A 27969-nucleotide genomic window follows, 5' to 3' on the forward strand; every position below is an offset into this window, starting at 1 on the left:
TCCTCACCTTTACTGCCACTTCAGTCAGTTTAAGGGCAAGTCATTCTTTCATTGGATCATGGAGGCTTTATCTTTTTTTTTTTTAAACTCCGTGACCCGCTGAGATCTGGGTTTACACCCTGGCTTTGTCTGGCCTTGGAGAAGCATAGCCCCAAAAAAACGGACTGCTGGCTGGACTGCGAGTAAAGTCACCCAGAGCCACTGTCTTCCCGATACTGCGCTCACCCTGAGCTGGGAAAAACGCATCTCTGTGCGCTTCGGGAACTTCTGGAACGTGACGTTCACAGCAGTGATTCTTTAACACATTCTAGCTCAAACATGTACGTGCATTTGCAGCACACATCATGGATAGAGGATTGACCAGTTCAGGGTTCCATAAGCTCAGGGTTCCCTCCCAGCTCCCTAGCCCACACATGGACCCTCTGCAGGACCCCGAGCACTGCTTTGGGAAACGTTGGCCTAGTGGGGAAGATAACTGGTATACGAGCAGTGACCTGAAGGCTCCCCACACACCAGCAGGGAGTGACGAGCGTCATGCAGGTGGACAACAGCTTCCTGACGGTTGGCTCGGAAACCACCCGTGAGGAATATTAACCAGTTGGCCACTAAACAGGGTTTTCCCTAGTGCAGGAAACGGTAAGCAAGTTGTGTGTGTTTTCTTTGGCCCAAGAAGAAACAACCTGGTGGACAACCGCCCTGAAGGAACTGCAGCCACATAACCATCCCATCTGTCCCGGAAGATCTGCACCTGCCTGTTTGGGGGGAGAATTGTCCTCCCCTAATTTGGTGACCATAGCCCTTCCCTGCCACCCGCATTTGTACATTTTTTCTCATTCCTCAAATGAATCTTTTATGTCTTGCATCGTTGTCTCCTGAGCTTCCCTGTGATGCACGGATCACAGTTATATCCTTAATAATAATAATGGATGGGTTGCGGGTGGGTGATATATATCACGAATGAGGAAAATATTAATTACACTTGCTAAATTGTGAAAATATTTTAAGCTTCATTTTACATCAGGTACGATTTAGCAGATTGGACTCTAGCTTTGGAAAAATTATGTGTGGGAGCAATTTAGTGAAATACTTCACAATGACGAGTCAGTTGCTGGGAATGTCATATGTAACATAGATTAGACTTGACTTATCATTGTTAACTATTTCTTTCGTTTATAGCTTTAAACTGTTTTCAGGAAGTTGCAGTGACATTTAGAATTTTAGTTTAAAGATGTCATCCTGTGTTCAGGCTGTTGTGGAAATACCTGCTGCCGTTTTTATTTTACCAAAAAAAGAAGAATTTCTACCTTAAATAAATGTTTATTTATTTAAAACCAGAACAATTCAGTGTAATATGTTACCATGCATACATCCCACTGAGAAATGCTGGTAATGTGTGTTTGCATGATAATTTTAAATGATGGTTTATGCAGCCATGCGGATTCGGATGATGTCAGAGCCAGTCCGTGCATCGCTACTGCCCACCACAAAGGACTGAGGTCTGTGCTGGAGATCAGCAGTGGTATTTCAGAACCTCTATCGTACGGGTATGATGTCAAATGTCCTCCAATGTTTGAGTTCTTAAACCATTTGGGGCAGTGCATTATGGGAAGGCTATTATAGCCAATCAGATTGTGACTAAGACATTCTCACTTGCTACTCGGATCACTGCAGCTTTTGACACCTCCTTATCTCAGCCTTACAAGGCCATAGTCATGAGAATCTCGATAACATACCTTCCCTTAATAGCACCCAGAGAAAGTGGCAGCTACGGAAGCTGGAGAGGTGAAGGATGGTTTTGTAATGAAGGACACTGCATTTTGGTGCAGTGGCAGTGAAATGCGCTAATGACATCGTGTTTATGATTAGTGCTGCCTCACAGCCCAGCATGCGACTAAGGGAGGAGCTCTGTGTATTTGGGACATGACTGAAATGCTCTCTCATTGTCAGGGAAGGTTCTAAAGACGTACCGACCATCAAGAAGGAAGCAAGTAGTGTGTTTATTCAGAGCATAACAGGGATTGAAGGATATTGCGAGTTTATTTATCCTGCAAATTATGAGAAGTGATCCATATGGAACTTGAGATAATCCAGTCGTTAAACAGTCCAGTGCTTGCAGGACAGTGAAACTGATTTACTGCATTGCTATGTGAAGCAGTCTGTCCTGCTGTACAAACTCCTGACAAATCTTCTGCTGCTGATTAGGCGTGGTGTTAAAACCGCAGAAAACTTAGTTTAAGCCTTTTATGTTCTGTAACCGCTTGTCCTGTTCAGGGTTGTGGGGGTCTGGAGTACACAGTATGGGCAAAAGGCAGGGAACAACCTAGGATGGGGGGCCGACCCATCACACAGCACGCTCACACACCATTCACACTTACAGACAGTTTTGATAACTCCAGTTAATCTCGGCATGTCTTTGGACTGCGGGGGAATCCCCATGAGAACATAGCGAGAACATGCAAACTCTGCCAGGTTGGAGACTCACACCCAGGTTCCAGAAGCGTGAGGCAGCAGCACGAGCTGCTGCACCATCATGCCGCCCCTATTCGCATTATTTTTAGTAGTAGTATCTAAGGCTGTGTTCACTCGTGTTTTAGCTACAAGGAGTGCGCTGCCGTTCCTGACAAGTGGGCTTTTCTTAGAACCTGAACTGAAAGCCAGTGCTGAAGGTCACAGAAGATGGGAAGCTCCCCCGTTTACATATGCAGTGCAATTCAGTAGTGCAACTGCATCAGGTTTTGCCTGTGTCCCCTTTTAAGCTTATGGAGGCTAGAACAGAGAGGCGGTTTTCCCTGTGACATTTCCCCCCGTGCGGCGGTTCTCACGAGAAACCTAAAATATAAACAAAGTCATAACTGTGAGTCGCCGACTATTCCTCTGTGCGGCTGCGAGCCTGTCACATGTACTACCCTGAAACAAAGTGAGTTTAAATGTTTTTTAACGTACGTCTGTTTATTCACCAACACATTCGTAAGTCATGCACGATGCCGGTTAATTTATAATATATGGTTAATATGTAGGCCGACTTCTACGACCCCGTGCCAAGGCTAGTTAGTCGTGTCTTTTGACGTCAGTTTACAGAAGCCTGTCTGAACACAGGAGAATGGCCTGCACTTCCTAGGACGCCCAAGCATGTCAGTGCGTAAACAATCGGAATGCTCCTTCTTCATCATTCAATATGTATTGTGTGTATAATCTAAACGCAACTGTTTTGACAATTCTGCTTTTGTTTCAAATGTTTAGTCATGATACTTCTGATGATGATCTTGGAAGCGAGGAAGCAGCTTGTAAGTCAGTATTTTACACTGCATGCCTAAGTTAAATTAAATGAAAACATTGACCCGTTAAAATTCTGCTCCACCTCTGTGAAAATCAGATTTTGGAAACAACACAGGAAACCTGTGACCTTGTGGAATATTTTTCTACAGTCAAACTGTCAACTTCAGCATCTTGATGTAGAACATAAAAATTAGACAAATGCAGGAAAAGGTGCTTCAGAGGCAGCTCAGGTTACTGGTCCGTGTTTGCTGGCCAGGTGGTCTTCTGAACGCTATTACTGCGTGTCATTATTACTCTGGTTTTGTGTTGGGATAAAAAAATTGACCTGCATCAGTGTAACATTTAAAAATTTTTAGGAAAACATTATTCGAATGCTAAAAAGATGAGCTGAATATGTCTGAAGATGGGTTTCTCTCTTGCAGGAGCCTTTTTTTGGATGGATATCTTCAAATGATTTGTAGATATTTTCAAATAATGTAAGTCCTTCGATTTAAATTTGCATTCAAAAATACCATAAAATAGATATTATACTGCTATCTCAGGACATTAAAAAAAAATTGAAATATTTTGAAATAATAAGGAAAGATTAAACTTTTCCACACCTATTCCAAAGGCTCGGGAAAGAAAAATCAGACCTGAGGTTGTTCAGCTCTCCCACTGTCTTTCTCTCTCTTCCTCCTCTCTTCCTCTTCTCCATTGTTTAAAAACAGGCCTTACTTCCCTTCCCTCTGCAGGTCTCTCTTGGGGAAGCTCTGTTTCCATTTCCCGTCTGGTTGCCAGGAACAATTGCCTCCTCTTCCTCATGGCGCTCCATTGGCTTGGCACTCAGGCGTTCCCACCTGTTGCGGGGGCATCGAAACCCCCGCAAGTTACAGTACAGGTCAAACTCCCTCTGCATTACCAGACTATTTTCAGGCTTCACCAGCCTTCCCAGCCTGAGTTATTCCTCAGACCATATTAGGTGTACTAAGTTTAAGGAATTATGAAGGTATTGATCCAACCTCAAACCTGAATTCATCTACCCTGTCAGAATGAAGGGTACCAATTTGTACCTTTGCTGTCCCTGAGGCTGTAAACTCAAGGGTAAATGTACCATTTTAATATACAGAAATGGACTATGAGGATCATTTTTGTACCATTGGGGGTACATTAATGCTGTTTGTACCTCGTGTATGTTCCTTAGAGTCCACGTCTTTACCTTAATAGGTACATTTACCTACAGCTAAGGGTACAGTTGGCAGACCCTTGAGGGTAGAGCCCCAGTGACAAGCAAAGGTACAAATTGGTACTCTTTTTATCTGACAGTGTATCAGTCAGCCCTAAATTTTTTTTCAATAACCTAATCAGAGAATCACTATTTAATAACATCTGCATTTCGAATCTGACAATTAGATATTATCTATCAGGTTATTGGTCATGTTGACATTTCAATTTAAATCCTATCTTGTTAATTGGTATGAGGGAGGTGTGTGCTAATGCCCTGCGGATTGCCTTCGGAGATGCTTGTAATACATTAATCTTGTTAGTGTTCATGTGTTCATGCTTGCTGATAGTTTAACATCTTTTTGGAGATGGTTGGTCAGATGTTAAAGCTGGTTGTGTTGAAATATGGGGGAGAATCTCCAGCTGTTCCCAGACTTCTTCATATTGGTTGTTTTTAGGTCTATTTAGATGTTTGCCACTATACCTTCACTTTGGATAGGTGGTGGAGATGCTTGCTGACACGTTGACTTGTTCAGGTCTTCCTTAAACACAGTCTAACACAGATGGCTGTGGTGCTTGTATCTGGAATTAGTACAAAGCTCTCCCATTCACTGCATGTGAGAGAAAGGGTAGCACAACAGCGGTCGGGATTGTATTAAAATATCATTATTCAGCTTTTTTGCATTTCAATCCCAGGAAAGGCTACAGCCACTAAGTGTATCTTAAGCCTTCCTGTGCTTTCAGCTTCCTGGTCTGTTTTGCACAGGAAAATTTGCTCATTATTTATGAAAACTGATCTGACCATCTTTTTGCTGAGCCAATGTCTGTGGTGTGCCCAAATGTGACCCTGAAACAATGGCAAGATAGCTAGAACTTTCAAGAAATGCGTCTAGAGAGCCACAATCTAAACGTAGGGTTATTTGTATGGGAAACTTGGATGATAAATGTGGGTGGTAAGGAGAAACAATAGAGGAAGTCTTGATAACCCAAATATTTTTCAAAAGCAGTATGGACTCATGGAGGCTTCACCAGACTGTGTTCCTGTGTTTGCAACCCGGGAAACAGTCCCGTGATCTAAATCGTACCACAGGGCCTGTCTTTGTCGAGCCGTGATTAGTGCTGCTCCTTCTGCGTTTTCTGTTGGCTCAGTGAGGTCTAGCCGGTGCCCAGCTACTCCCAGGCTTCCAGAGTCAACAAAGATGGCCGCCAAGGAGACTGCTGACTCCGTGAGATGTTATAAGCACAAAAAGCGGCCACCCATATATAAATAAGCTTATCAAATGTTTTTCTTTTACTGTATGATAACACTGGGCCTTAGGAGAATTTTTCAATTATGTCATTTTCATGTTGGTTTGGGAAACATTATTAAGTCAAGGCTATTGTGTACAGTATCATATTAAAACAGTAACCAATCATACATTGGAAAGATATGAGCTTAAAATACTAAACTGAGGAACTTGATGCTACCTCAGATGTGAACTAACCGCTGGTGACAAACATAGTCTGCTGTCAGGACTGTGAATCTGTACACACAGGATACATGCAGAATAAACACAAGGCATGAGATCAATTCAGTGGTTGGTCACTCAAGCTCCGTCCCATGGGGTACGGACCTAGGACTTCACCAGTAAGAGGCCCTCACACTGTTTGATAGGCTCGGTTTGAGTGAATGAAACATACGAGATCCCACAGAGGTGACTGTAGCATTCCTGTTGCCATAGAAACCTGTCACATATGTGAGGTAATGTGCAGTAGCTATGGGTAGTTATGTCATGTCCACACCTACACCCCTTCATTGTAAGTGTTTCTGATGGGAAGAGAAATATTTTGCATTTATAGTTTATAATTATGATATTTGTGGGAACATATAGAAAATAAACATTCTAATTATAATCCTATTATTCAATTTCCATCCTGTCAATGTCCAGACTGGTTAATCAACATGCATTTGACTCACATTACAATATTCTATTCACCCTTCATTTCAGCCCCCGTTTTTACATAATTTTTTGTTGCCTCTGGTCATTTGGTTGTCAACTCGATTGCCATTGCTGCCAAGTGGACGTTCAGTAGGTGGGGCTGGGCTTGGGGCAACCCTCATGCCTCAGCGCACCCACTCAATGCCCCAGCTCTCCACACCATGACCTCACGTCTTTGTGCCAAATCCCACCGGCATTCATGGCTTACAGGTGCCCCGTCTGCCGTGTCAACAAGTGGGCGCACCCATCGCCCCTCAGTTGGGGGTGGGGTTCACCTTTGCCAGGCTGTACTTTTGCATCGCAGAAAGTAACCAATAAAAGAGAAGGGAGTGGTTTGCAGGCAGTAGTTTAATCCAGTTCAGTTTTATGAAGGGGTAACATCAACACTCTTTCCTGACGCATAAATGAACAGAGGCGATATTTCTATGAGTCACCCTACCTGCCCCCTGTTCACAGCTCAGGGTACAGGGGTGATGAAGACCATGTTCTTCTACATTCTGTTTCTGAATTACATAGCTCTGATTGATCCTGGCAGGAGCATTTTCTACTCAGATTAATGAGAGAAGCTTGTGTCCTCTTAATCTCTGCAGCTGTGCGTCACACCAGACTGTGCTGCATGTACAGTAGAACTTGAGTTTGTCCCTAAGCTGAGACCTGATGGCTCTTCCCACACAGACATACGAGGTACCATGGCAATGTACTGTCAGACAGACGTTCCCAGTGTTTGATCACCTTCATTTGGCTTACAAATATTTCATAACTGCAATGTAAACCATACAATGTTTTTATAAAATGTTTTCATTATGAAACATGCTTGAAATTCTTCTTTGGCATGAGAGAAATTGGACCGAGGTCTGTTTGTTCTGTTACATTTTTCTACTTCCCATAAGAGCAATGCAACAGAGGGTGAGACTTTCTAGTTTTCTTGGACGTCTTGGGTTTCCTTTTTTCGCCAGGAATGACCGCAGACAGCTTGGCTGGATATAAAATTCAGGAGTCGGTCTTAAGAAGTCTCACTTCAACTTAACACCAAGTGTTTTCATATCACAGGATATTACTAGGGGACTAATCAGTGCTTATTTTGTGTGTCATTTTTCTTTGATTCACTAACACACTGCTTCTTATGATTGTTTTAAGATGTTTAAAGTTAAAAGTGAGGTATGCTGTAGTTCTTTTCATAAATAATAACTTTGAGTTATAAAATGGGGGATCCCAGTGATGGTTTTAAAATGTTGACTTTTTCTTTAACAAAAATGTAACCCTTCTAATAGTCGCATTGCCCCCTCTAGCTGGCTCATTGTCCCCTCTAGTAGTCTCATTGCCTGCTCTAGTAGTCTCATTGCCCCCTCTATCAGTTTCATTGCCCCCTCTAGTAGTCTCATTGCCCCCTCTAGCAGTCTCATTGCCCACTCTAGCAGTCTCATTGCCCCTTCTAGTAGTCTCATTGCCCCCTCTAGCTGGCTCATTGTCCCCTCTAGCTGGCTCATTGTCCCTTCTAGTAGTCTCATTGCCCCCTCTAGTAGTCTCATTGCCCCCTCTAGCTGGCTCATTGTCCCCTCTAGCAGTCTCATTGCCCCCTCTAGCAGTCTCATTGCCCCTTCTAGTAGTCTCATTGCCCCCTCTAGTAGTCTCATTGCCCCCTCTAGCTGGCTCATTGTCCCCTCTAGCAGTCTCATTGCCCCCTCTAGCTGGCTCATTGTACCCTCTAGCAGTTTCATTGCCCCCTCTAGCAGTCTCATTGCCCCTTCTAGTAGACTCATAGCCCCCTCTAGCTGGCTCATTGCCCCCTCTAGCAGTCCCATTGCCTCCTCTAGCAGGCTCATTGCCCCCTCTAGCTGGCTCATTGCCCCCTCTAGCAGTCTCATTGCCCCCTCTAGCAGTCCCATTGCCTCCTCTAGCAGGCTCATTGCCCCCTCTAGCAGTCTCATTGCCCCTTTTATCAGTCTCATTGCCCCCTCTAGTAGTCTCATTGCCCCCTCTAGCTGGCTCATTGCCCCCTCTAGAAGTCTCATTGCCTCCTCTATCAGTCTCATTGCCCCCTCTAGTAGTCTCATTGCCCTCTCTAGCTGGCTCATTGTCCCCTCTAGCAGTCTCATTGCCCCCTCTAGCAGTCTCATTGCCCCCTTTATCAGTCTCATTGCCCCCTTTATCAGTCTCATTGCCCCCTCTAGCTGGCTCATTGTCCTCTCTATCAGTCTCATTGCCCCCTCTATCAGTCTCATTGCCCCCTCTATCAGTCTCATTGCCCCCTCTAGTAGTCTCATTGCCCCCTCTATCAGTTTCATTGCCCCCTCTATCAGTCTCATTGCCCCCTCTAGCAGTCTCATTGCCCCCTTTATCAGTCTCATTGCCCTCTCTAGCTGGCTCATTGTCCCCTCTAGCAGTCTCATTGCCCCCTCTAGCAGTCTCATTGCCCCCTTTATCAGTCTCATTGCCCCCTCTAGCTGGCTCATTGTCCCCTCTAGCAGTCTCATTGCCCCCTCTAGCAGTCTCATTGCCCCCTTTATCAGTCTCATTGCCCCCTCTAGTAGTCTCATTGCCCCCTCTAGCTGGCTCATTGCCCCCTCTAGCAGTCTCATTACCCCCTCTAGCAGTCCCATTGCCCCCTCTAGCAGTCTCATTGCCCCCTCTAGCAGTCCCATTGCCTCCTCTAGCAGGCTCATTGCCCCCTCTAGTAGTCTCATTGCCCCGTCTAGCTGGCTCATTGCCCCCTCTAGCAGTCTCATTGCCCCCTTTATCAGTCTCATTGCCTCCTCTAGCAGGGTCATTGCCCCCTCTAGCAGTCTCATTGCCCCCTTTATCAGTCTCATTGCCTCCTCTAGCAGGTTCATTGCCCCCTCCCACTGGGCTGTCTTTTTGCGTTCCTCAGCTCAAATGCTAAGTTATCATTAGCGCCCCCTCCTGTCCAGCTTGAAATGTGACCTGTGATTTGCTTGAAACTGAGACCGAGAGGCGGAGAGGCGGTCTACACTAAAACAACAGAACAGGACTGGAGGAGATGGAATTCTGGGGCTCACGTTGGCTGAGCTGGTGGTCGGGCAACGTGGCCAAAAAGTCAGACCGGCACACATACTGATTTTCATTGTAATCTCTGCATAGAAAATATTCAGAGATCAGTTCCCATCTTCTCTTCAGCAAAGTGTTATTTACCTTATAATGTATTTACCAGCAACTCACACTTTATCACTCAGTGACTTTCTGGCATTTTTGGAGTCATATCTGAAACCAAACATCTATAAAAGTAAAAAAAAACAAAATACTACAAAACATTAAACAAATAAGGGAAGCACAAAATGACAGTGAAGCACAGTATTTATAGTAGCAGGAATCTTCATTTTTATTCTGTATGACAGTGAAGTACTTGACTTTTACAGTGTTGTGTACACAATTGTCTTGAACATATAAATACCTATTTAAATAAGAAAAATCACTTCCCTCCAAGAGAAATAAAGCTCACCCATCCAGAGCAGGATATCTCGATGAGCTTCTCTCTGTGAAGAAGATGTTGAGTATTACGGCAAAGACACTGAACAGGACAGTGGGGTTGTGTAGTAAATGAGCAGCTTGAAACATTAACCATGAACTCCAAATACAACTGTTTTTTTCTCGCTTTAAAAACCACAGTGCAAACCGTTTCCTTGGGCAACGATATATCAACAGTTTGGATAATGGCTAAACAGTTTCATTTATTAAATAAACTTTTCCCACATCGGAGTGTGTTTTGCCAGCTGCGCGTTGTGTGAGTTTCTGACTTGCGCTGACAGTGTCCTGCTAATGTGGCTGCATTTTGTTTGCATCCCATTTTGGTGGAGCAAAGTCAAGGTCATAAACCAGATTTCAGAAACATAAACGTTAAAAATTCACTTTCCAAGCAGCCCCCCCGTCACCCAGCGGCCGCGGGCTTCATGCATCTGCCCCTGTCAGCCCCCTTTGCTGTTCCATGCATCACAGTCTGATTTAATTGCACCATTGTCCCTGAACTCAGAGTCCAACCATCATACAAGCCACAGGACAGCTGCAGGTATTTTTGAGGAGTGAGGGAACGGACTCAGTATTGCCCCGATCAGTCTCACTTTGATTTCTGTAAGATAAAAACCAGTTATTCTCCACTGGATCTTTGTTTGGGCAGGATAAAGAGGAACTGGTCAGTGAAGTGATCAGTGAAGTGGTCAGTGAAGTGATCAGTGAAGTGGTCAGTGAAGTGGTCAGTGAAGTGATCTCCTTCTTAGCTCCCCTGTGACAGCAAGTTTGTAGACAATGCCTCGGATGTTTAAAAGTTTAAAGCTATTTATCTGGGAGTAACAATATATTTGCTCAGAAAAACCCACTTCGACATTAGAACATATGCACAATTACAGTAACACAATAAAAGCTATCAAGAATTCTTTCTATTATCCAAAAAGTTACTGATATTTTGCTGGATGTGCAGACGAACACCGCTGCAGTTACCAAACCTCTCCTCAGGGGCACCTTCGCCATTACATGTATTTGTTAAACTTCACCATCAGTTCAATTAATTGATTAACAATTAGTTAAATCACTCAACCTGGTATTGATTAGTCAAACAATTACATGGGTGTTTTGAATGGTTGCTCTAAATGCTGGGGTAGTTTCACACCAACGTGAAGATCATTTAAATATTATTTTCTTTGACTGCGTAAGACAAACGGCAGTGCGATAGGAGACAAGACAATTCAAGACAAAAGACAATATAAGAAGTGAAACAATAAATGTGCAATAAATAGGTGGTGCATCAGAGAGGTATAGCAGATAGACACAGAGGTGGAGCAGCACTGATAAAGTATAAAGTGGAGCTGATGAACTACAAACGTCCCACTGAATACAGATGTATTTTATTTATGTGGTTTCCCAGTGTTCATGCCCGTATCCCCGGCTGCCCCCACTGCTCCCCAACCTCTCCTCTGTGTCTGATGATCCTATTGTCAGTCATATCGCTGCCGGTTGCCTACAGAATAAAGGTTTGTCTGGCTCCCAGCTTAAATGCTGCGGTGAACTGAAAAGCAGCCATCAGAAGCGATTCATTCACACGTGCCCACTGGTGCGACAAGGACAGGGCTTTAGGTGGGAAAGGCACCAGCTCAGTTCAGTTCACGGCGCAGGGTGCCAGGGTGACGGACATTTGTTTCTACAGTGGCAAGTTGCCATTTGATTTGTAATAATGTCTCAATAACTCTTTTATAGCACTTCCTCTATAACTCTGACTCCTATAACACTCTCTCTGTAACTGACTCTTATTGCTCTCTTTTAGTAACTCTGATTCTTATAACACTCTCTCAGGAACTCACTCTGCTGTCTATCAGTAACTCTGACTCCTATAACACACTTTCTGTAACTCTGACTCTAATTGCTCTCTATTGGTAACTCTGACTCCTATGACACTCTATGTAACTCTGACTCTAATTGCTCTCTTTCAGTAACTCTGACTCCTATAACACTCTCTTTGTAACTCTGACTCTTATACCTCATCTCTTATGGCTCTTATTCTTATAATTCTCTCTCAGTGACTCTGACTCTTATAGCACAGTTTCTGTATCTCTGCTATCTCGCATACTATTCTGATACGTTGGTTTATCATTGTCTTCTTTCAGGCGAACCAGCAACCATGGGTGACTGGAGCTTCTTGGGAAACGTCCTGGAGGAGGTAAATGAGCACTCAACAGTGATCGGCAGGGTATGGCTGACTGTGCTCTTCATCTTCCGGATCCTCACCCTGGGAACGGCGGCAGAGTTTGTCTGGGGTGACGAACAGTCAGACTTCATCTGCAACACCAAGCAGCCGGGCTGTGAGAACGTGTGTTACGACGAAGCCTTTCCCATTTCGCACATCCGGCTCTGGGTTCTCCAGATCATCTTTGTCTCCACACCGTCACTGATGTATGTCGGCCATGCTGTGCACCATATCCATATGGAGGAGAAGCGCAAGGAGAGAGAGGAGGTGGAGGTGAGCCACAGGCAGAAGACAGGAGAGGAACATCTGCCATCAACACCCGACCAAGGCAATGTTCATGCTGTCAAGGAGGCCACCACCAAAGGTGGCAAGAAGTACCGTCTAAAGGGCACCTTGCTACTGACCTACACCTGCCATATCATCTTCAAGACCCTCTTTGAGGTGGGTTTCATAACGGGTCAGTACTACCTCTATGGTTTCAGCATCCTTCCCCTGTACAAGTGTGCCCGGTGGCCCTGCCCCAACGTTGTAGATTGCTTTGTCTCGCGGCCCACCGAAAAGACCATATTCATCATCTTTATGGTGACTGTGGCCTTTGTGTCACTCTTCCTTAACTTTGTGGAGATCTTCTACCTGGGGATCAGGAAGATCCGCTGTTTATCCTGCGAGCCCTCAATGCCGCAAAGTGATTCAAGTTTACCCTCTGTGGCCATGTTCTCGATCCAGAAGATGCAGAGATACAACCTACTGAAAGACAGGCCCACAGCCCAGTTCTACTGCATTACCAAGGAGGGGCTGGAGGAAGAGAGGCTCTGCATGCCCCACAGTACACTGGAGAAGAAGGTGGCAGATCCAACCATGCTAAAGCAGCCCATGAGGTATGGTGAAGGTGCCACCCCCTATGTTGTGACCACGGAGCCAAAAGAAGAGGAGCAAGAGCATCCTGTCGAAGCCACTGAGACGATACAAGACATCAGACCTCTGAGTAGCTTGAGCAAAGCCAGCAGCAGGGCAAGGTCAGATGATCTCACTGTTTGAGCCTGAGAAGCAGGAAGCAGGTCCCCTTATGAGACTGCAGGGGCACAAGGGGGTTTTCAAGGGGAGCAACCTTTAAGGAGGCCAATGCTTAAAGGCAGGGAGAGCGAAAGGAAGGCAGAGAAAAACGGCCAAAATGTTTCCACGGTTAGTGAGAAATGCGCTTACGGTGATGAACTTTCATTTTATGCTGCTGAATTTTTTAATAATATTTCTATTCAGTGAACTGAAAAGAATCATACAAGCAAAAATGTGATTAAGCAAGTATCTCAGCTCTTATTCTCTGTCCACCCTGTCGTGAATGGGGAACAAATGGGGTGTGGGGAGGGGGGGAATATAGGGCACAAGACAGAGTTATGTCCTGGCCAAGATGCCCATGCATTGTAAGGCATGTTATCACACTCATAAACACACAAAATGGACAACCTGGAGGTGTCTATTAACTGTATGTTTGTGGACTATGGAAAGAAACCAGTACGGCACTGGGAGAACATGCAAACGGCACAGGCACCGAGCAGAGGCAGGATTTGAACCCCTATTCCTGGATAAATGAAGCAACATTGCTACCCACTGCATAACCCAAATATTTATGCAAGATAGCAAAGTTATAAGGGATAAAACATTATGTGCTTCATTATGTGCAAGAAGCAGTCGATGTTTACATTAAGCAAAGTATTACAGGCACAAATAATTGTTTTTAAGCAGCGTTTACGTAAACAGGATCTATTAATGGCTCACCTCACCTCACTAACATGGCTAATCTTGATGAAAAACCCAAGCTGGTCAAGAGGTGTTTTTCTTGTCCCAGAAAACTTGTCACCAGTCCTCCCGCTGTGTTATAACAAGTGTAAGTGTAACACTGCCACCTACTGGCAAAAATCTGAACTCCTCGGGGTGGCTCAGCGGGTAACACCGTTACCTCACACCCACAAGGTTAAGGGGCTCTTTGAATAAATGTGGAGTTTGCATGTATTCCTTACAAATACCTTCTCCTAGCTGTGCGTCATATTTTGTATCTTGTGACATGTATTTGCAGCTGTTTGGCAGATGTATCAAGTGTGAAACACTTTGTAGAGAAAGGTATTTGGACACCTGGCCATTACACCTACAGGACCTTTTATGACATTTTATTCTAAATCCATAGGCTTCAATATGGAGTTGGTCCCCCTTTTGCAGCTATAACAGCTCTCACTTTTCTGGGAAGGCATTCCACAAGATTTCGTGTCCGTGGGAATTTTTGCCTATTCATCCAGAAAGCCATTTGTGAGGCCAGGCACTGACGTTGGACGGAACTACTTCTGCACCCCTACCCTCAACTAGGGTGTCAGGAGGCACAATTTGAGTTAGCACTGGATTTGTAAATTACCATTTCAATTAAAAGAACCTGGATTTCACTTAAGCACACAGTTCTTGCTGTATACTGGTTGGTAAGTCTTCAATAATCATGTGTCACTAATGTTAATATGAAACAGATGGATGAGTCAATTAAAGAAACAAACCAGTAAAAATCCAAGACAAACAGAAACATCTAGCTGAGCACAGGAGGTTTTCAGTTTTAAAGTAACTCAAGGTGACACGGATTAGGTGGTCACCCTAAAATCAGCTTATAACAGTCTGCTATAATGAAGGATAACACAAAATAATCCTTATTACCAATTTCTAAGCAAACCGTAATAATAATACATTTTATTTGATGAGCCTTTCAAAGTACCCAAGGACACTAAACAGTAAAAGCAAAATATAAAATATAAAAGTAGTTAGACTATAAACAGCAAACAGGTAGCATGTAGAGACAAAAACACATTAAGATACATACCAGCGCCAGATTGACATCAACAAAAACAACATAAAATAAATATAAAAGAAAATCGCAAAAAGTAAAGAGTAGTTTGAGTAGGCCAGAGTGAAGAGGTGAGTTTTGAGCATGGATTTGAATATGGAAAGTACTGTACTGTACAATTGCAGATCAAATTACATAGACCTTTTTATATGAAATACAAGCCATTTACATTATGCCCCTGTATGTACAAAGTAACTACTGTATGCACTGGGATTTAATGTGATCCTAATCATTTTCAGCCCGGGGGTTTTCTGCCCAAGACCAGCCCATCTTATCTTCGTACAGGGGAAACATTTACAAACTATGCCACGGTTCAAGTCTTATCATCACGATAAATTTATTAATGACTGTTACGAACCCCAGTCTAGGGGTTTGGGGGAGTAAGAGAATAGATGTGTGGGTGGACGTGTGGTGTGGGGGCAGACCAAACATGACAAAACGGGTAGTATAAACAGAGTGTGTACAAGTTTGCTCACCACAGCTTAGGTACAGACTTCAAGAGTGACCAAGGCCAACACAACAAACAAAACAAGCTACCGTACTGAGTCCCAAACTAACTCACCTACAAAAGAAAAAAAATACAAATCACTCTTACTATCTCCTTATCCTAACATACAAATAAATTGATCAAAGAAAATGGCAAGTATACAACATATAAACAGATGAAGTATCCAAGAGAGTACAATAATTATACATACAGCCGGGGGTGTTAATTATACAAATAAATGCAAAGATTTACATACATAAATCGTTTAGTTGGTAGAGTCTAATATTGATTTTATATACAACTCCACATCCTTAAGGAAATAAAGAAGATGTTTTATTAAATTTACATTTGTGGATAAAAAATGCTAATAGAATTAACAAGAGTTATCATAAAAAAAACATGTATCATTCTTTCTGGGGATTTTAAAGAAACAAAATAAGACATTCTCCCACTGTAAGGAGAAGTCCATTAAAATATGGTTCACAACAAACCTGTTAAATTCCTTCCAAAACCTCTGTATGAAAGAGCAGTACCAAAAAGGATGTGTCACGGTTTAATATTTATGTCTCTTTTAAAATTTACCATATAGTGCTTAGCTGAATAACATTTATGGATAACTTTAAACGACACCTTATTTATAATTAAATATCTATGGGGGACCCGGGTTCGAGTCTCCGCCTGGTCTACATGGCTGCGGAGTTTGCATGTTCTCCTGATGTCGTCGTGGAGTTTCCTCCGGGTACTCCGGTTTCCCCCCACAGTCCAAAAACATGCTGAGGCTAATTGGAGTTACTACATTGCCCGCAGGTGTGCATGTGTGAGTAAATGGTGTGTGAGTGTGCCCTGCGATGGGCTGGCCCCGCATTCTCGGTTGTTCCCTGTTTCGTACCCATAGGCTCTGGACTAGAGCCCTGCATTGGCACTGGGATCTCGCTGGAGCGGGCGGCTAAGAATAGACAGCGGGTCTCGAGATTTTTGGTAGGATGGAGAATGTAACTGATGTAATTTATTTTGTGTTATATATTCGTGTTTGTTCTGAACCATTGTTTTAAATTGTGATGTTCAGTTAGTTTAAATGTATTTCTTTGAAATAAGGTTCAGGGTTCTCTTCTGTTTTTAAGATGCTCTTGTTTGTTTATAATAATGTGATATTTAAACATTTGTTGTATAGATTTGTTTTTTTTTTTTATAACTGCACATATTTGCGCATCTGATTAGTTTTTGGGCTCAATTTACATTTATTTGCGATTCAAAGTTGAGAGATTTTTTTTGAATTTGTTTTATTTATTTAGATCTTGTTCTATTGGAATAAAACATTTAATGCATATAAACATTTCATCATATAGTATATCTGTTAATGGATCTGGGGTTGCGGGCGCTATTAGACAGAAATATTGCGGGAGCGGGCGGTAATGGTCAGAAATTCAGCGGGAGCGGGATTAAAAAAAACAGTCCCGTGCAGGGCTCTACACTGGACCCCCTCGACCCAGAATATAAGCGGTTTGGAAGATGGATGGATGGTTCTATGAGGGATCAAGTGGAAATCTGAAACATGAAGGTTGGTTCCATTTGCCTTCGGATCCAAGTTCCGGTTGCCGAGATTACGTCACATCCGCAAAAATTCGGAGAAAACCGAGTTAGATCTATTCGCCACAGAATTAGCAATACCATGGATTTTTTTTGCTTAGTCGGTCAACTTGAGGGATTTAAGGTACCTCAGTTTAAATGGCCTTTATTTTCGTTCAGTTAGAATTAGCCCGAACTACCTTAAATCAGACAAATACTCCGATTAATCATGAAATCCAATTTTAGCCCGGTTAATTGTTAGCAATATCAGTTGATAACACTTTGCGGTGCTTTACGAATAAAACTCCTTAGCAACACGTCCACATATAAGTAATTAATTATTGTTAATACTCGTGCTCTCAATATTGTCGCGCTTGTTGCCGACATCCAATAAACTACGATGTAAACCAAACCCCAAACAAGCCTAAAGAAGACCCAAATGGGCTAAATGAGATACGGAAAATCGCGAAGCCGAAATGTTTTATGTACATATCTAGCAAACATTTGGACTTTCGGGCAGTGACCGTGATTTAACCGCGATGAGATACATTACTGCTGCGTCAGAACTGGAATTACAGTTTGTCTCTTACGTCAGGACCGATGAAATGAAGATGATTGTTTTTTTGTCGTGGTTTTGTTTTGGATATCGCTTCACAGCAAAAGGTAATGTTTTTCATTTTTTAAACGAACTTTGCATCGTGTTTAAAAAAGGTTTAAGCGCTTTCCTCTCAGTCGAACTGTAAAGGAAAAGTAGCCTCGCCGGGCTGATTGAAGAAATGCAGAAACGCCAAATCATGATTTACCAAAAGATGTAATCATTCGCCCTTATAAGCACTTTCCTAAAGAGCACCGAAACAGAACAGCCGAACCTGGTGTGTACAAAACGCTCTACAATGTATCAACGTGGACATTAGTAAACAGTGGCATTTCGTGACTTGTGATTTGACCATTCAAGATTTGTGCGTACTTTGGTGTGGGACTTAACGCTTTCTTTGTCGATTGGTTATGCAAATAGCCTGAATTTGAAATACAATACAACCACAAATTAACGTGTTTTTACCTGAATGCTGAAAGTCCTTATTGTGTCATGTAGATCTGAAAGAATACTTATTAATTTGTTGCAGAATCTTTCCCCACCACTTAAATGATCACTTGTATCCTTTGTGTATGCTTTAACGTATGTATGCTTTTATATTCTTTTTATTTCTCTGACATAAACATAAGAGCTATAGCTGATACTGCTATTCCCATATTCTGTCATTTCCTGATTCACCGGCAGTATTGTGCTTCTCACCCCCCTTTTTCTCCTCTCTGCAGCCATTTGGGTTGTAGATGGATCGGTATCCGTCACGGAAGGAGACAGCGCTAATTTAACTTGCTTACTGACTGAGACTGATGAGGATCTGCAGCAGGTAACTTGGCAGAAAAGGACACGACAAAATCCGGAGAATCACAACTTCTTGGTCATCATACCCCCCGAGGATGTAAGACACGTGGATGGATTGGGGCATCGGGTCCGGTTTTTTGGAAACTTAGCCAAGAAAACTGGATCTATTCAGCTTTTGAACGTATCACTGCAAGATGAGGGGGTGTATACCTGTATCTTCACAGTGTTCCCAAGCGGACCGCACCAGACAGAAATTCAACTTAATGTTCGAGGTAAGTTTGTTATGATAGCCTTTTTGCCTTTGTTAAAAAGAAATTCTGAAAGTCTGGAACAAGTAAATATAAAAAAACTGGGTGAGTGCGTGATGTTGATAATGTGTCGGCAGAAAGATCACCTAGTTTGCGGAGAAAGGCAGGAAGCTGATCTTTCTTACGCATTGTTGAAGCCATAACTTGACTTCCCTGGGGCCTCTAGCCATGCCTACAGTCTGTAACACTACCCGCTTTAATTTAGTTATAGTGTTACAAGCACATCTATGGTTTTATTAATCCGACCAGCAAGTTGCGGCATTAAAATGTGCTGAGGCATCTTACAGTTCCTTGTTTTTTGCTCCCTGGTCCTTGTTTGTTCAGTTTATTGTTTTTTTGCTTCCCTTGGGCTTTGGACATTGGGCTGTACCCATTTATTAATTTCTCCCTCCTGTTCCTTGCTGCCCGAAATCTTTAGTAATTGGTTATTGTTCTCACCTGTTCCTCATCTAGTCTTGTTATCCAAGCCCCCCCCTTGTTGACCACCAAGCCCAGCAGAACAAGATAGGCTCAGCGATTAGAGAAGCATTCCAATGCACTTGTACTTGATCCATCCCCACATCAGGATTTTGTGATCTCCCTGGACAACTCTCAACAATTTGTCCTTCAATCAGTGCTTGTAACCTCGGGTAACTATGGACAATGTCTTTTTCTTCTCGCATTGTAAATTTTTCACACTCATTTCAATTTCTCCTGTTCAGCATCAGAAGGGTTCGTCCATTTCTTTCCACACAGGGCAGTCAGGTACTTGGCCAATCTCTTGTCATCTCAAAACTAGACTACTGTAACTCACTCCTAGCAGGTCTGACTGTAACTGATCCAGAATCAAGCTGCCCAACTCGTTTTCAGCCTCCCTAAGTTCTGCCAGACCGCACCATCGTTGCGCTCCCTGCACTGGCTTCCTGTAGGTGCCCACATCAGATTCAAAACCCCGATGCTCCATGCAAAGCCAATAATGAAGTTACACATACATCTACCTCATAAAAAGAGGTTTCATTTATGATACTGAGCCATAGGTACTTTTCAATTGTAAAATACATAAGCCGACTCAAATTTTTCATCAAACGATATTTGTAATATTTCATCAGCGCTGTCTTGCACCGCTGCTATTGAAATGTAAATATATTAGAGGTGGACAAGATCATGATGATTTGGACAAGCAATGCTCAGGGAGGATGTAATGTGGCGTTTGTAAAGACAGCAATGCAAAGGTTTATGTTTTTTTTTAAATAAGATCTTTTAGTGTTACTGAAATGTCACTCGGCGCAGCTCTTATTTCGATTCATCTGCAGTTGCATTAAATGCACTATTGTATCTTGTCTGCATGACAGCATCCGCAGGACCCGGCCACTATCAGAGGCTCCATACACCCGGGATGCACTGGTGCTGGGGATGTCCATGCACTGCTTAGTCGCAGCCACATTTTCAAAAACCTCCAAAATGCAATAAAAGGGAAAATAGCGCTTTTCCTTCTGTCGTCTCAGCTGCTGCAGCACACACATTTATTTTAATCTTATTTGCTGCCATCCGTGTTTACGACAGTGACAGCGTGGGTATGCCCTTACCCCCCCACCTGTAACATACTCTGACATAGCATTTTTTTTTGCAGTCACATTCTGATTGGACCATTGTGTTTTTTTTTTAATTATTTTTTTTTAATTAAATCTCACATACTGTCCTCTTTGCTGCACTCACTGCATTAACAGGATCTGCAATGTGTTGCCAATCGCTGCATTTTTTTGTTACCCCACTGCTGTGACCACCTAACAAAATGGTTTTTCTTGTGTCTGCCTCACCCCACAAGTACCTCGATTTCTGTTTCACAGTTGTTTATTTTCCTTCTGGTTTCCCATGATAAGTAAATGTTTGTCAAGCTTAATTTGTGTATATAAGTATTTATAAGGTGTTCTGCATTGACTGTTTATGTTTGGATGTAGGTGTGCAGAATGTGGAGTATGAGGCTGATCTATGTATGCACAATTCCAGGTAGTGTGACTTATAAAGAAAACATTGCGGGAAGACGTGCATACGCACAGTTTTATAATTCTATTTTGTGCATATATATACTTTTGGTATGATTTACTATGGTTTTGTTTCAATCAACTAGTTTAGTGTAAAAAGTCACAGTCACAGAGTACTCAACTGGTTGGTTGAAGCAAAACTTTGGTCTGTATTTTGTACTTTCTGGACCTGAACTTTCCACCTCTGGTTATTTTTTATTTTAATAGTCCAGTATTTATCCTGCCCAGGTCAGCAGAAACACGAGCATGATCTTACTTTTGCCAGTTCTCTTGGTACGCCTTTCTGTAGGGATACCTCAGGTTTAGCTCTTTGGAGAACATGCTGTTTTGGATGTTACATTAATTCAGTCTGTATGACAGTTCGTCCTGTAGTGACAGTAATGCCAGCGGCGCCCCTTGTGGTCGGCAGTGGGAGCGGCATCTTGGTGACCTGCACTGCCGCCAATGGCCGACCGGCAGCAGAGGTGTCATGGCGCACAGACCAGCTGGATGGCCCGGTTGAGATTGTGAAGAACATAACACAGAACCCCAACGGCACCATGACCGTCAGGAGCAACCTCCGGCTGGCCCCCACCAGGTCCATGCATGGCAGAGAGGTGCAGTGTGTGGTGAAACATACAGCCCTGGAGCATGACAAGATCGTGCCGTACAGGATCTCGGTGCACTGTGAGTACTGCTGGGATGCCAAGTCCTGTGCTTACGGTAGAAAGTTCTTCAGACATAGAGGGAAATAATTTTTAAAATAAATGAACCCAGAGGGGGGTTCTTTGTTGCATCCCAAAATGTACTTGGACCAATATTTCCTCCAGATGCTCCGCAGTCTGTGAATATCACCCTAAAAACATCATCTGAAGATCCAACCTTCCAGTGTGATGTAGATGCCAATCCTGCACCTACAAGATACACCTGGAGCAGGTAGCAGCTTTGTAACAAGCTTCTGTTATGTTGTGTAACATTACATATTACATATATTTTGTTTGCTTTTAATTGTTCAGTAAGTCATTGTTAAAATGGTTTGATAGATTTTACTACAGTATATTCTGGTATTTGTGAGATGGTTGTTGACATGAAAAGGAAATTTAACTCCAAGAAGCCTTCTTGCGCTGGGGTGGTAGTCATTTCTGAAACGTCAATAAATCAAGGGAAAAATATAATTTATTAATTCATTATTATTACTTTTTAGTATTTACAACTGCACATCCACTCTGCATTGCACAATTTCATATTTTATTTAACTCATTTTGCCACTTTCCATTTGTGCCAAAGCAAAACATTGAACTGAAACAAAGACCAGACTAGGAAAGTACTTTCAGGCTACATGAAAACAACCTAGCATATGTGTGGTGAGTTCAGAAGTTTGGCTTCTTAATAAATTTCTGAACTAGATGGTGACATGGGAATGGATTTTTCGCTCCTGTCCCATCCCACTTCCACAAGAAAATTCCCTTCCTGTCCCAACCCCAGAATAATTAACCCCAGTTCGTCCTGATCCCGGGGGAGGGCAGGGCAATGATATTAAGATTGCAAACCTAGCTAATCAATTAGACTGTGCTTTTGCACAGTAAGACCACAAACACAACTTTAACCACGCAGCAACACTAAACCTGACACACCAGCAGTTTTCTGTCGCTGTACAACTCTAACCTGATGCACAGTGTACATGGCAGGTCTGTCACAATGCATTCACAGACTGTAAAATATTGTTTTACCTTCTGTCTTTCAATTGTGTTATTCTGTTACAGCTTTTTGAAAATTAATCCAAGTTATAAACTCTGATATTCCTTTGACATATTATCCTGACTTGAGGAGGCTAGAATGTATAGAAGCAACCAACCAGCCACTCGCAGACAGAAGTGTTTTGAAGGGGACATTCTAAAATGCTTAACGCTAAAAAGCTTAAGGTGGCTCGTTGTTCCAAAACAGCGACCAATAATCACCAAATTTCACTCAGACGTGTCTGGTCACGCTTAATGCGAGTCAATATTCCTAGGATTTTCATTTTGATTTTTTTCCAGGTAGCAGTGTTTATGAGCAGAATTGTCTGAGAGAAATTTGGTGATTATTGGTGGCTGTTTTGGAGCAACTAACGTTAAGCTTTTTCACACTAAGCATTTTAGATTGTCCTGTTTTTGGGACCTAAAAGGCCAACAACACCACTAACATTGCGTTCATCGTAAAGAAAATAGCGTTAGTTTACATTTGATTGGCATATGAAATATGATTATATGAATGATTCCTGCTACTCCCTGCTCCTGTTGACTGGTTTTTGCCGTCCCATCCCAGTCCCGTGATTAATACTGAAATTGACTGCGAGATTCATATGGAAATCGCATGACCCACAGGATTCTCGAAAAATTAACCTCTATTCTGAACTCACCGCATATAAGCTAGGATCTTTTCAAATAATCAAGTTTGCTGCGTTACCTGAAAAGGGAAAACTTCTGAAACTGCTCGCGTACAGTGTTAATTTTGGCAAGAATTTTTTATTTGGTTTTAGTCTTAGTCACTTACTATAGGTGGATTAATGTCACATTTTAGTCTTGTTTTGTTTTACTTATGATTTAGTCAATGGAACTTGGGTTTAATTTTAGTCTAATTTTAGTACATTTTTTTTTGTCAAGTTTTCTCAGGTTAATGATACTGAAATGGATTTTGCTGATGGATACTTCTCGTGGCTGTATAAATTCCCTTGAGAAGCACACACACCTTATTCATAAGCATACCCTATGACGCTTAGTTATCTAGGCTGGGAATGTGTTACTGACTTACCATACTTCTTTCATATATAAAAATGAAGTTTGTTAGAAAAAGTGCAATACAAACATATTTCCTTCACAGGTCGTATTTTTTATCGAAGTTCACAGATAGCATCACTCACGAGTTTGTCAAAGCTGATAGCACACTGATTTGTCTCAGATTTGGGGGTTTTGTCAGCTATTTCCAAAAATTGTCGGCAAACGGAAAATCGGGGCTAAAATTGTGTAGTGCGATCTTGGCGTTGGTTATACTGGAAGCTGGCATTTGTGCAGACATGTATCAAGCGGGAAAAACAAATCATCCGATGATAAAGATGCATGGAGACAGTGAGAATTGGTACGTGCACTTGCAGATTTACGTGCAAGTAAATGACTGGATTAAAAAGGATAACGACCAATGCTTTGAGATGGCTACTGTGATCTAGGTTGTCTGCCCAAACAGAGCCAGTAATTTTGTCTCGTCTTCACTCGTCAGAGCAAAAGGAACATACATACATTTTGCTATTTTTTTCATTTATGTTCTTGTTACGATTTAGTCATGAAATGAAAGGTCGTTAAGGAATTCTTATTGCCAAAATTTTCATTGATGAAATGAACACTGCTCACATGTAGCTCCTCTTCTGGTCCCCAAACTCCTACTGTTGCATATGAGTGTGTCTGTTAAGCAAAACCAAGACTGGAACTTTCAGAAAATGAGCTGCTGCTTATCAAAGAATTTCTGTTGCTTATTGATTTTACATGACTCGGTAATCGTTGGTAAGTGGTCACAGTCTTACACCCACGTAGAACATTGGTTGGGTTTAGTAGTCAGTGTCTGTTTGTGTGTTTCTGGGTAGTATAGTACTGATCCTGTTTTTCACCTCTTAGGGTGAACAGCGAAGTACTCAGTCCTTCAATCAGACCAGAGGGAGGCAGATTGGTGATTTTTAAGATGGGCTCTGAACTGAATGGCCTGTATGTATGTGAAGCATCAAACCAGTATGGCCAAATCACTGGCACCCTCTTTTTGTATACAGGTATGGATCAGTGAATTTTGATTATACTAGTAACGGTAATAATAATAATAATCAATCGATGGTTTCAGCATGAGACAACAGAAGCAGCCTTCAGCACACTACTATGATTAAGTTTATTATGGAATAAATTATTCTTGAAATACGACTTTAAATAGCAGGAAAAAAACTTCTATTTCCAGGTGTTTCCCGGGGCTACTATGGAGGCCTTCTTGCAGTGATTTTTTCCTTATTTGTTTTACTTGGTTTCATGATCTTCTATATGTGGAAGTCACTGTTACAGCAAAGGTAAGTTTCTTTGGACTGAGATGAGCACAATTATGAATTTGTGTGAAATACATCTGTTTGCTGATTGGCATCTTTGTTTCTATAGGCATTCAAGAGAATCCAGTTCTCTCCCGGTACCGGTGAGCTGAATGAAATGGTGCTGTGAGCCACCTTCACAGAAACATGCAGTTATGTTATAAAAGAAACAAGTAATATATGTTTTGATGTGGAACTGCAGGACGAGGCACTGCAGGACGAGGCACTGCAGGACGAGGCACTGCAGGACGAGGCACTGCAGGACGTGGGACTGCAGGACGTGGGACTGCAGGACGTGGGACTGCAGGACGTGGGACTGCAGGACGTGGGACTGCAGGACGTGGGACTGCAGGACGTGGGACGGCAGGACGTGGGAAGGCAGGACTAGGGACCGGAAGAATCATTATTGGCTGAAGGAGTTCACAGTCATTCTGATTTAGCCATTAGTACAATCGACCATCAGGATCCTGTGATTTATTTTGAGCTTAGCTAGGCTTAGTAGCATATCAGTCTCAGTTATACATATATTGGTCACAGACGACGATGAATTGGGGCGGCATGGTGGTGCAGTGGTTAGCACTGTTGCCTCACACCTCTGGGACCCAGGTTCGAGTCTCCGCCTGGGTTACATGTGTGTGGAGTCTGCATGTTCTCCCCATGTCGTCGTGGGGTTTCCTCCGGGTACTCCGGTTTCCCCCCACAGTCCAAAGACATGCTGAGGCTAATAGGACTTGCTAAATTGCCCGTAGGTGTGCATGTGTGAGTGACTGGTGTGTGAGTGTGCCCTGCAATGGGCTGGCCCCCCATCCTGGGTTGTTCCCTGCCTCGTGCGCATTGCTTCCGGGATAGGCTCCAGACCCCCCGCGACCCAGTAGGATAAGCAGTTTGGAAAATGGATGGATGGATGGAAATGTGGTAAGTGTGGTGTTTCACAGCGTGTTTTGATAAACGGATTTCTCGAGACTACGTCATCCGCTGAGTGATTCTTATCTCCAAGATATTACATCACCAGAGGGTGCTGCCTCTGCACTACAGAACTGGAGGATTTGCTGCCAATCCAGGCTGACTAGTCTTACAGTCAGCAAGTCCAGGATCCAGTCACAAAAGTGCTGAGCCCTAGCTGATTCAGCTTTCTGATGGATTGCCGGGGAATGATGACCTTGAATGCTGAGCTTAAGTCGATGAACTTTTTGTTTTAGCAATGGTGCTTTTTTTGGACATTTCAGGTTGTGAAAGACAGTAAAAATCCAGACCAGGTTTTTGTTTCAATCAACGAGCTGAGTACTATGTGACGGTGACTCTTTATGCTCAACTGGTTGGTTGAAACAAAATCCTAGTCTGGATTTGTACTTTCTGGACCTGAAATGTCGACCTCTGTTCTCTGTACACATTATAATGCTTGCTCTAAGGCAGGGGTGCCCAATACGTTGATCGCAAAGGTAGAGTGGGTCGATCGCATGGCATAAAAAATAAAGGATGGATGACGCGTTCAGCTGCTGCAAAACTCCAGTAAGTGATCTAGTCGCCTCCAATTTATTTCTACTAAACTTAAAGGGTATAAAAATGAATGGGGGCGCTGGACCAAGTAAGAAGCAAAAAAACTATTTCCATACAGAATGGAAGGAGGAGTTTTTTTTCCACAATGTCATATTCGAAGTGCGTTTGCTTCATTATGTTGGTATACTTCACTGTAACGTTACCTCTGTCTTTGTTGCGTTTTTCCTCCTCTTTTTTTTCCTCCCCTGGGGCCTTTATGTATAAGGACGTGCGTAGAATTCACACTAAAACATGGAGTGTGGACAAAATTAGGAATGTGCGTAAGCAAGAAAAAATCCAGGTGCATAAAACGCACATTCTGTTTATAAATCCCAATGAGTGCGAAATTTTACGTAGGTGAGCGAGCCTACAGCCAACCCCTCCCCCCCCCCTCCGACCCACCCATAATTATGTATATTTGCATATGTAAATCTGTATAAATACTCGCTTTGTTTCTGTTTTACATTAGATGACACCGATTGGAAATAGGCATTCAGTAACGTGTGTCGTAAATTATATATATCCTACATTGTCTTGTTTTACAGTGACACAAATCGGCATATTGCCATAAATTTGATGATTTAGCATGTATGTCCCAAAAGCGCTTGACATATCCAAGCTGCATTTTCTTCCAACTTAAAAAGTTCCTTTCATTGTGCCCCATGTTCAGCATGTAGTGTTTTCTTAAGTTATTTGAGTTTCTGTCACAGATTCAAATGTAATGTTAAGTAAAAACATAATGGCAGCAAATAATTCTATTGAACATTAATATCACTGACCGGTGGTCACTTCCAATCCCCGTGTTTTCCCTTTGCTTGTGGCTCCTCATCAGTCACACCTACCTCTTGTTCCTGCCCTACTTTTGGTCATTCACATATGCCTTGTGTTTCCTGCTCATTAGTCCAGTTTATAAACATCTCTCAGGTGAGTGTCCCTTGTCTGTTCATTGCATGTTCCAGTAGAACTTATCCGCAAGGGGGTTTTCTTGTGCAGCTTGCAACTTCATCCTTACATTTGTGGATGTGACGCCGCACACATTAATTTTTAACATGGAGTTCATGGTGTTACTTGCATAATCATTTAGTTGCACACACGTGAGCTGAGAGACAAATCAATTGTATCCAGAGTTTTTGCATCCTGCATGCCCACTTCTTTTGCTGTGTAAAAATGAGGCTGTTCAGTTCAGAGCCCATCTTAAAATCAGTCTGCCCCCCTCCGGTCTGAGTAAAGGACTGAGTACTTACCCGTTCACTCTAAGACATGACTAACAGGGTCAAAACGATACTACCCAGAAACACACAGGCCAAAAACAGATACTGACTACTAAACCCCAACAATGTTCTACATGGATGTAGGACTGTGACCACTTAACGCGTCATGTGAAATTGATAAGTAATATTCATTGTCTTTGATAAGTAGCAGCCTATTATCTGAAAGCTCCAGTCTTGGTTTTGACTAACAGACATGCCCATGCGCACCAGTAGGAGTGAGTATTGATGCACACTGGCTATGAAATGCCTTCTGAAGTGTGACAGTACTTTGACAAGTTTGGGGACCAGAAAAAAAGCTA

The 27969-nt window shown here is 42.7% G+C and overlaps 2 protein-coding genes across 15 annotated transcripts; both read left to right on the top strand.

Moving 5' to 3' along the window:
• The first annotated feature begins 12078 nt into the window (after window positions 1–12078).
• gja8a (gap junction protein alpha 8 paralog a) lies at window positions 12079–13398 on the top strand. The gene has a single exon (XM_048970009.1). The coding sequence runs from the start codon at window positions 12082–12084 to the stop codon at window positions 13183–13185; it is 1104 nt and encodes a 367-aa protein (XP_048825966.1). The 5' UTR covers window positions 12079–12081; the 3' UTR covers window positions 13186–13398.
• Window positions 13399–17001: 3603 nt separating this feature from the next.
• si:ch211-214p13.3 (nectin-3) lies at window positions 17002–27327 on the top strand. Of its 14 annotated transcripts, none has more exons than XM_049006274.1 (9): window positions 17024–17738; window positions 18393–18734; window positions 21152–21457; window positions 21601–21706; window positions 24415–24563; window positions 24743–24848; window positions 24934–24967; window positions 25066–25103; window positions 25164–27327. In XM_049006274.1, exons 1-9 carry the CDS (start codon window positions 17615–17617, stop codon window positions 25249–25251), a joined length of 1293 nt encoding a protein of 430 aa, XP_048862231.1. In that variant the 5' UTR covers window positions 17024–17614; the 3' UTR covers window positions 25252–27327. The 14 variants fall into 14 exon arrangements, with proteins under 14 accessions (XP_048862225.1, XP_048862229.1, XP_048862230.1 ...); XM_049006275.1 differs by having other exon boundaries at window positions 25179–27327; XM_049006277.1 differs by having other exon boundaries at window positions 25066–25088; window positions 25179–27327.
• The last annotated feature ends 642 nt before the right edge of the window (window positions 27328–27969 follow it).

Source organism: Brienomyrus brachyistius, chromosome 1 (assembly GCF_023856365.1).
Source record: "Brienomyrus brachyistius isolate T26 chromosome 1, BBRACH_0.4, whole genome shotgun sequence".
Lineage (NCBI taxonomy): Eukaryota > Metazoa > Chordata > Actinopteri > Osteoglossiformes > Mormyridae > Brienomyrus > Brienomyrus brachyistius.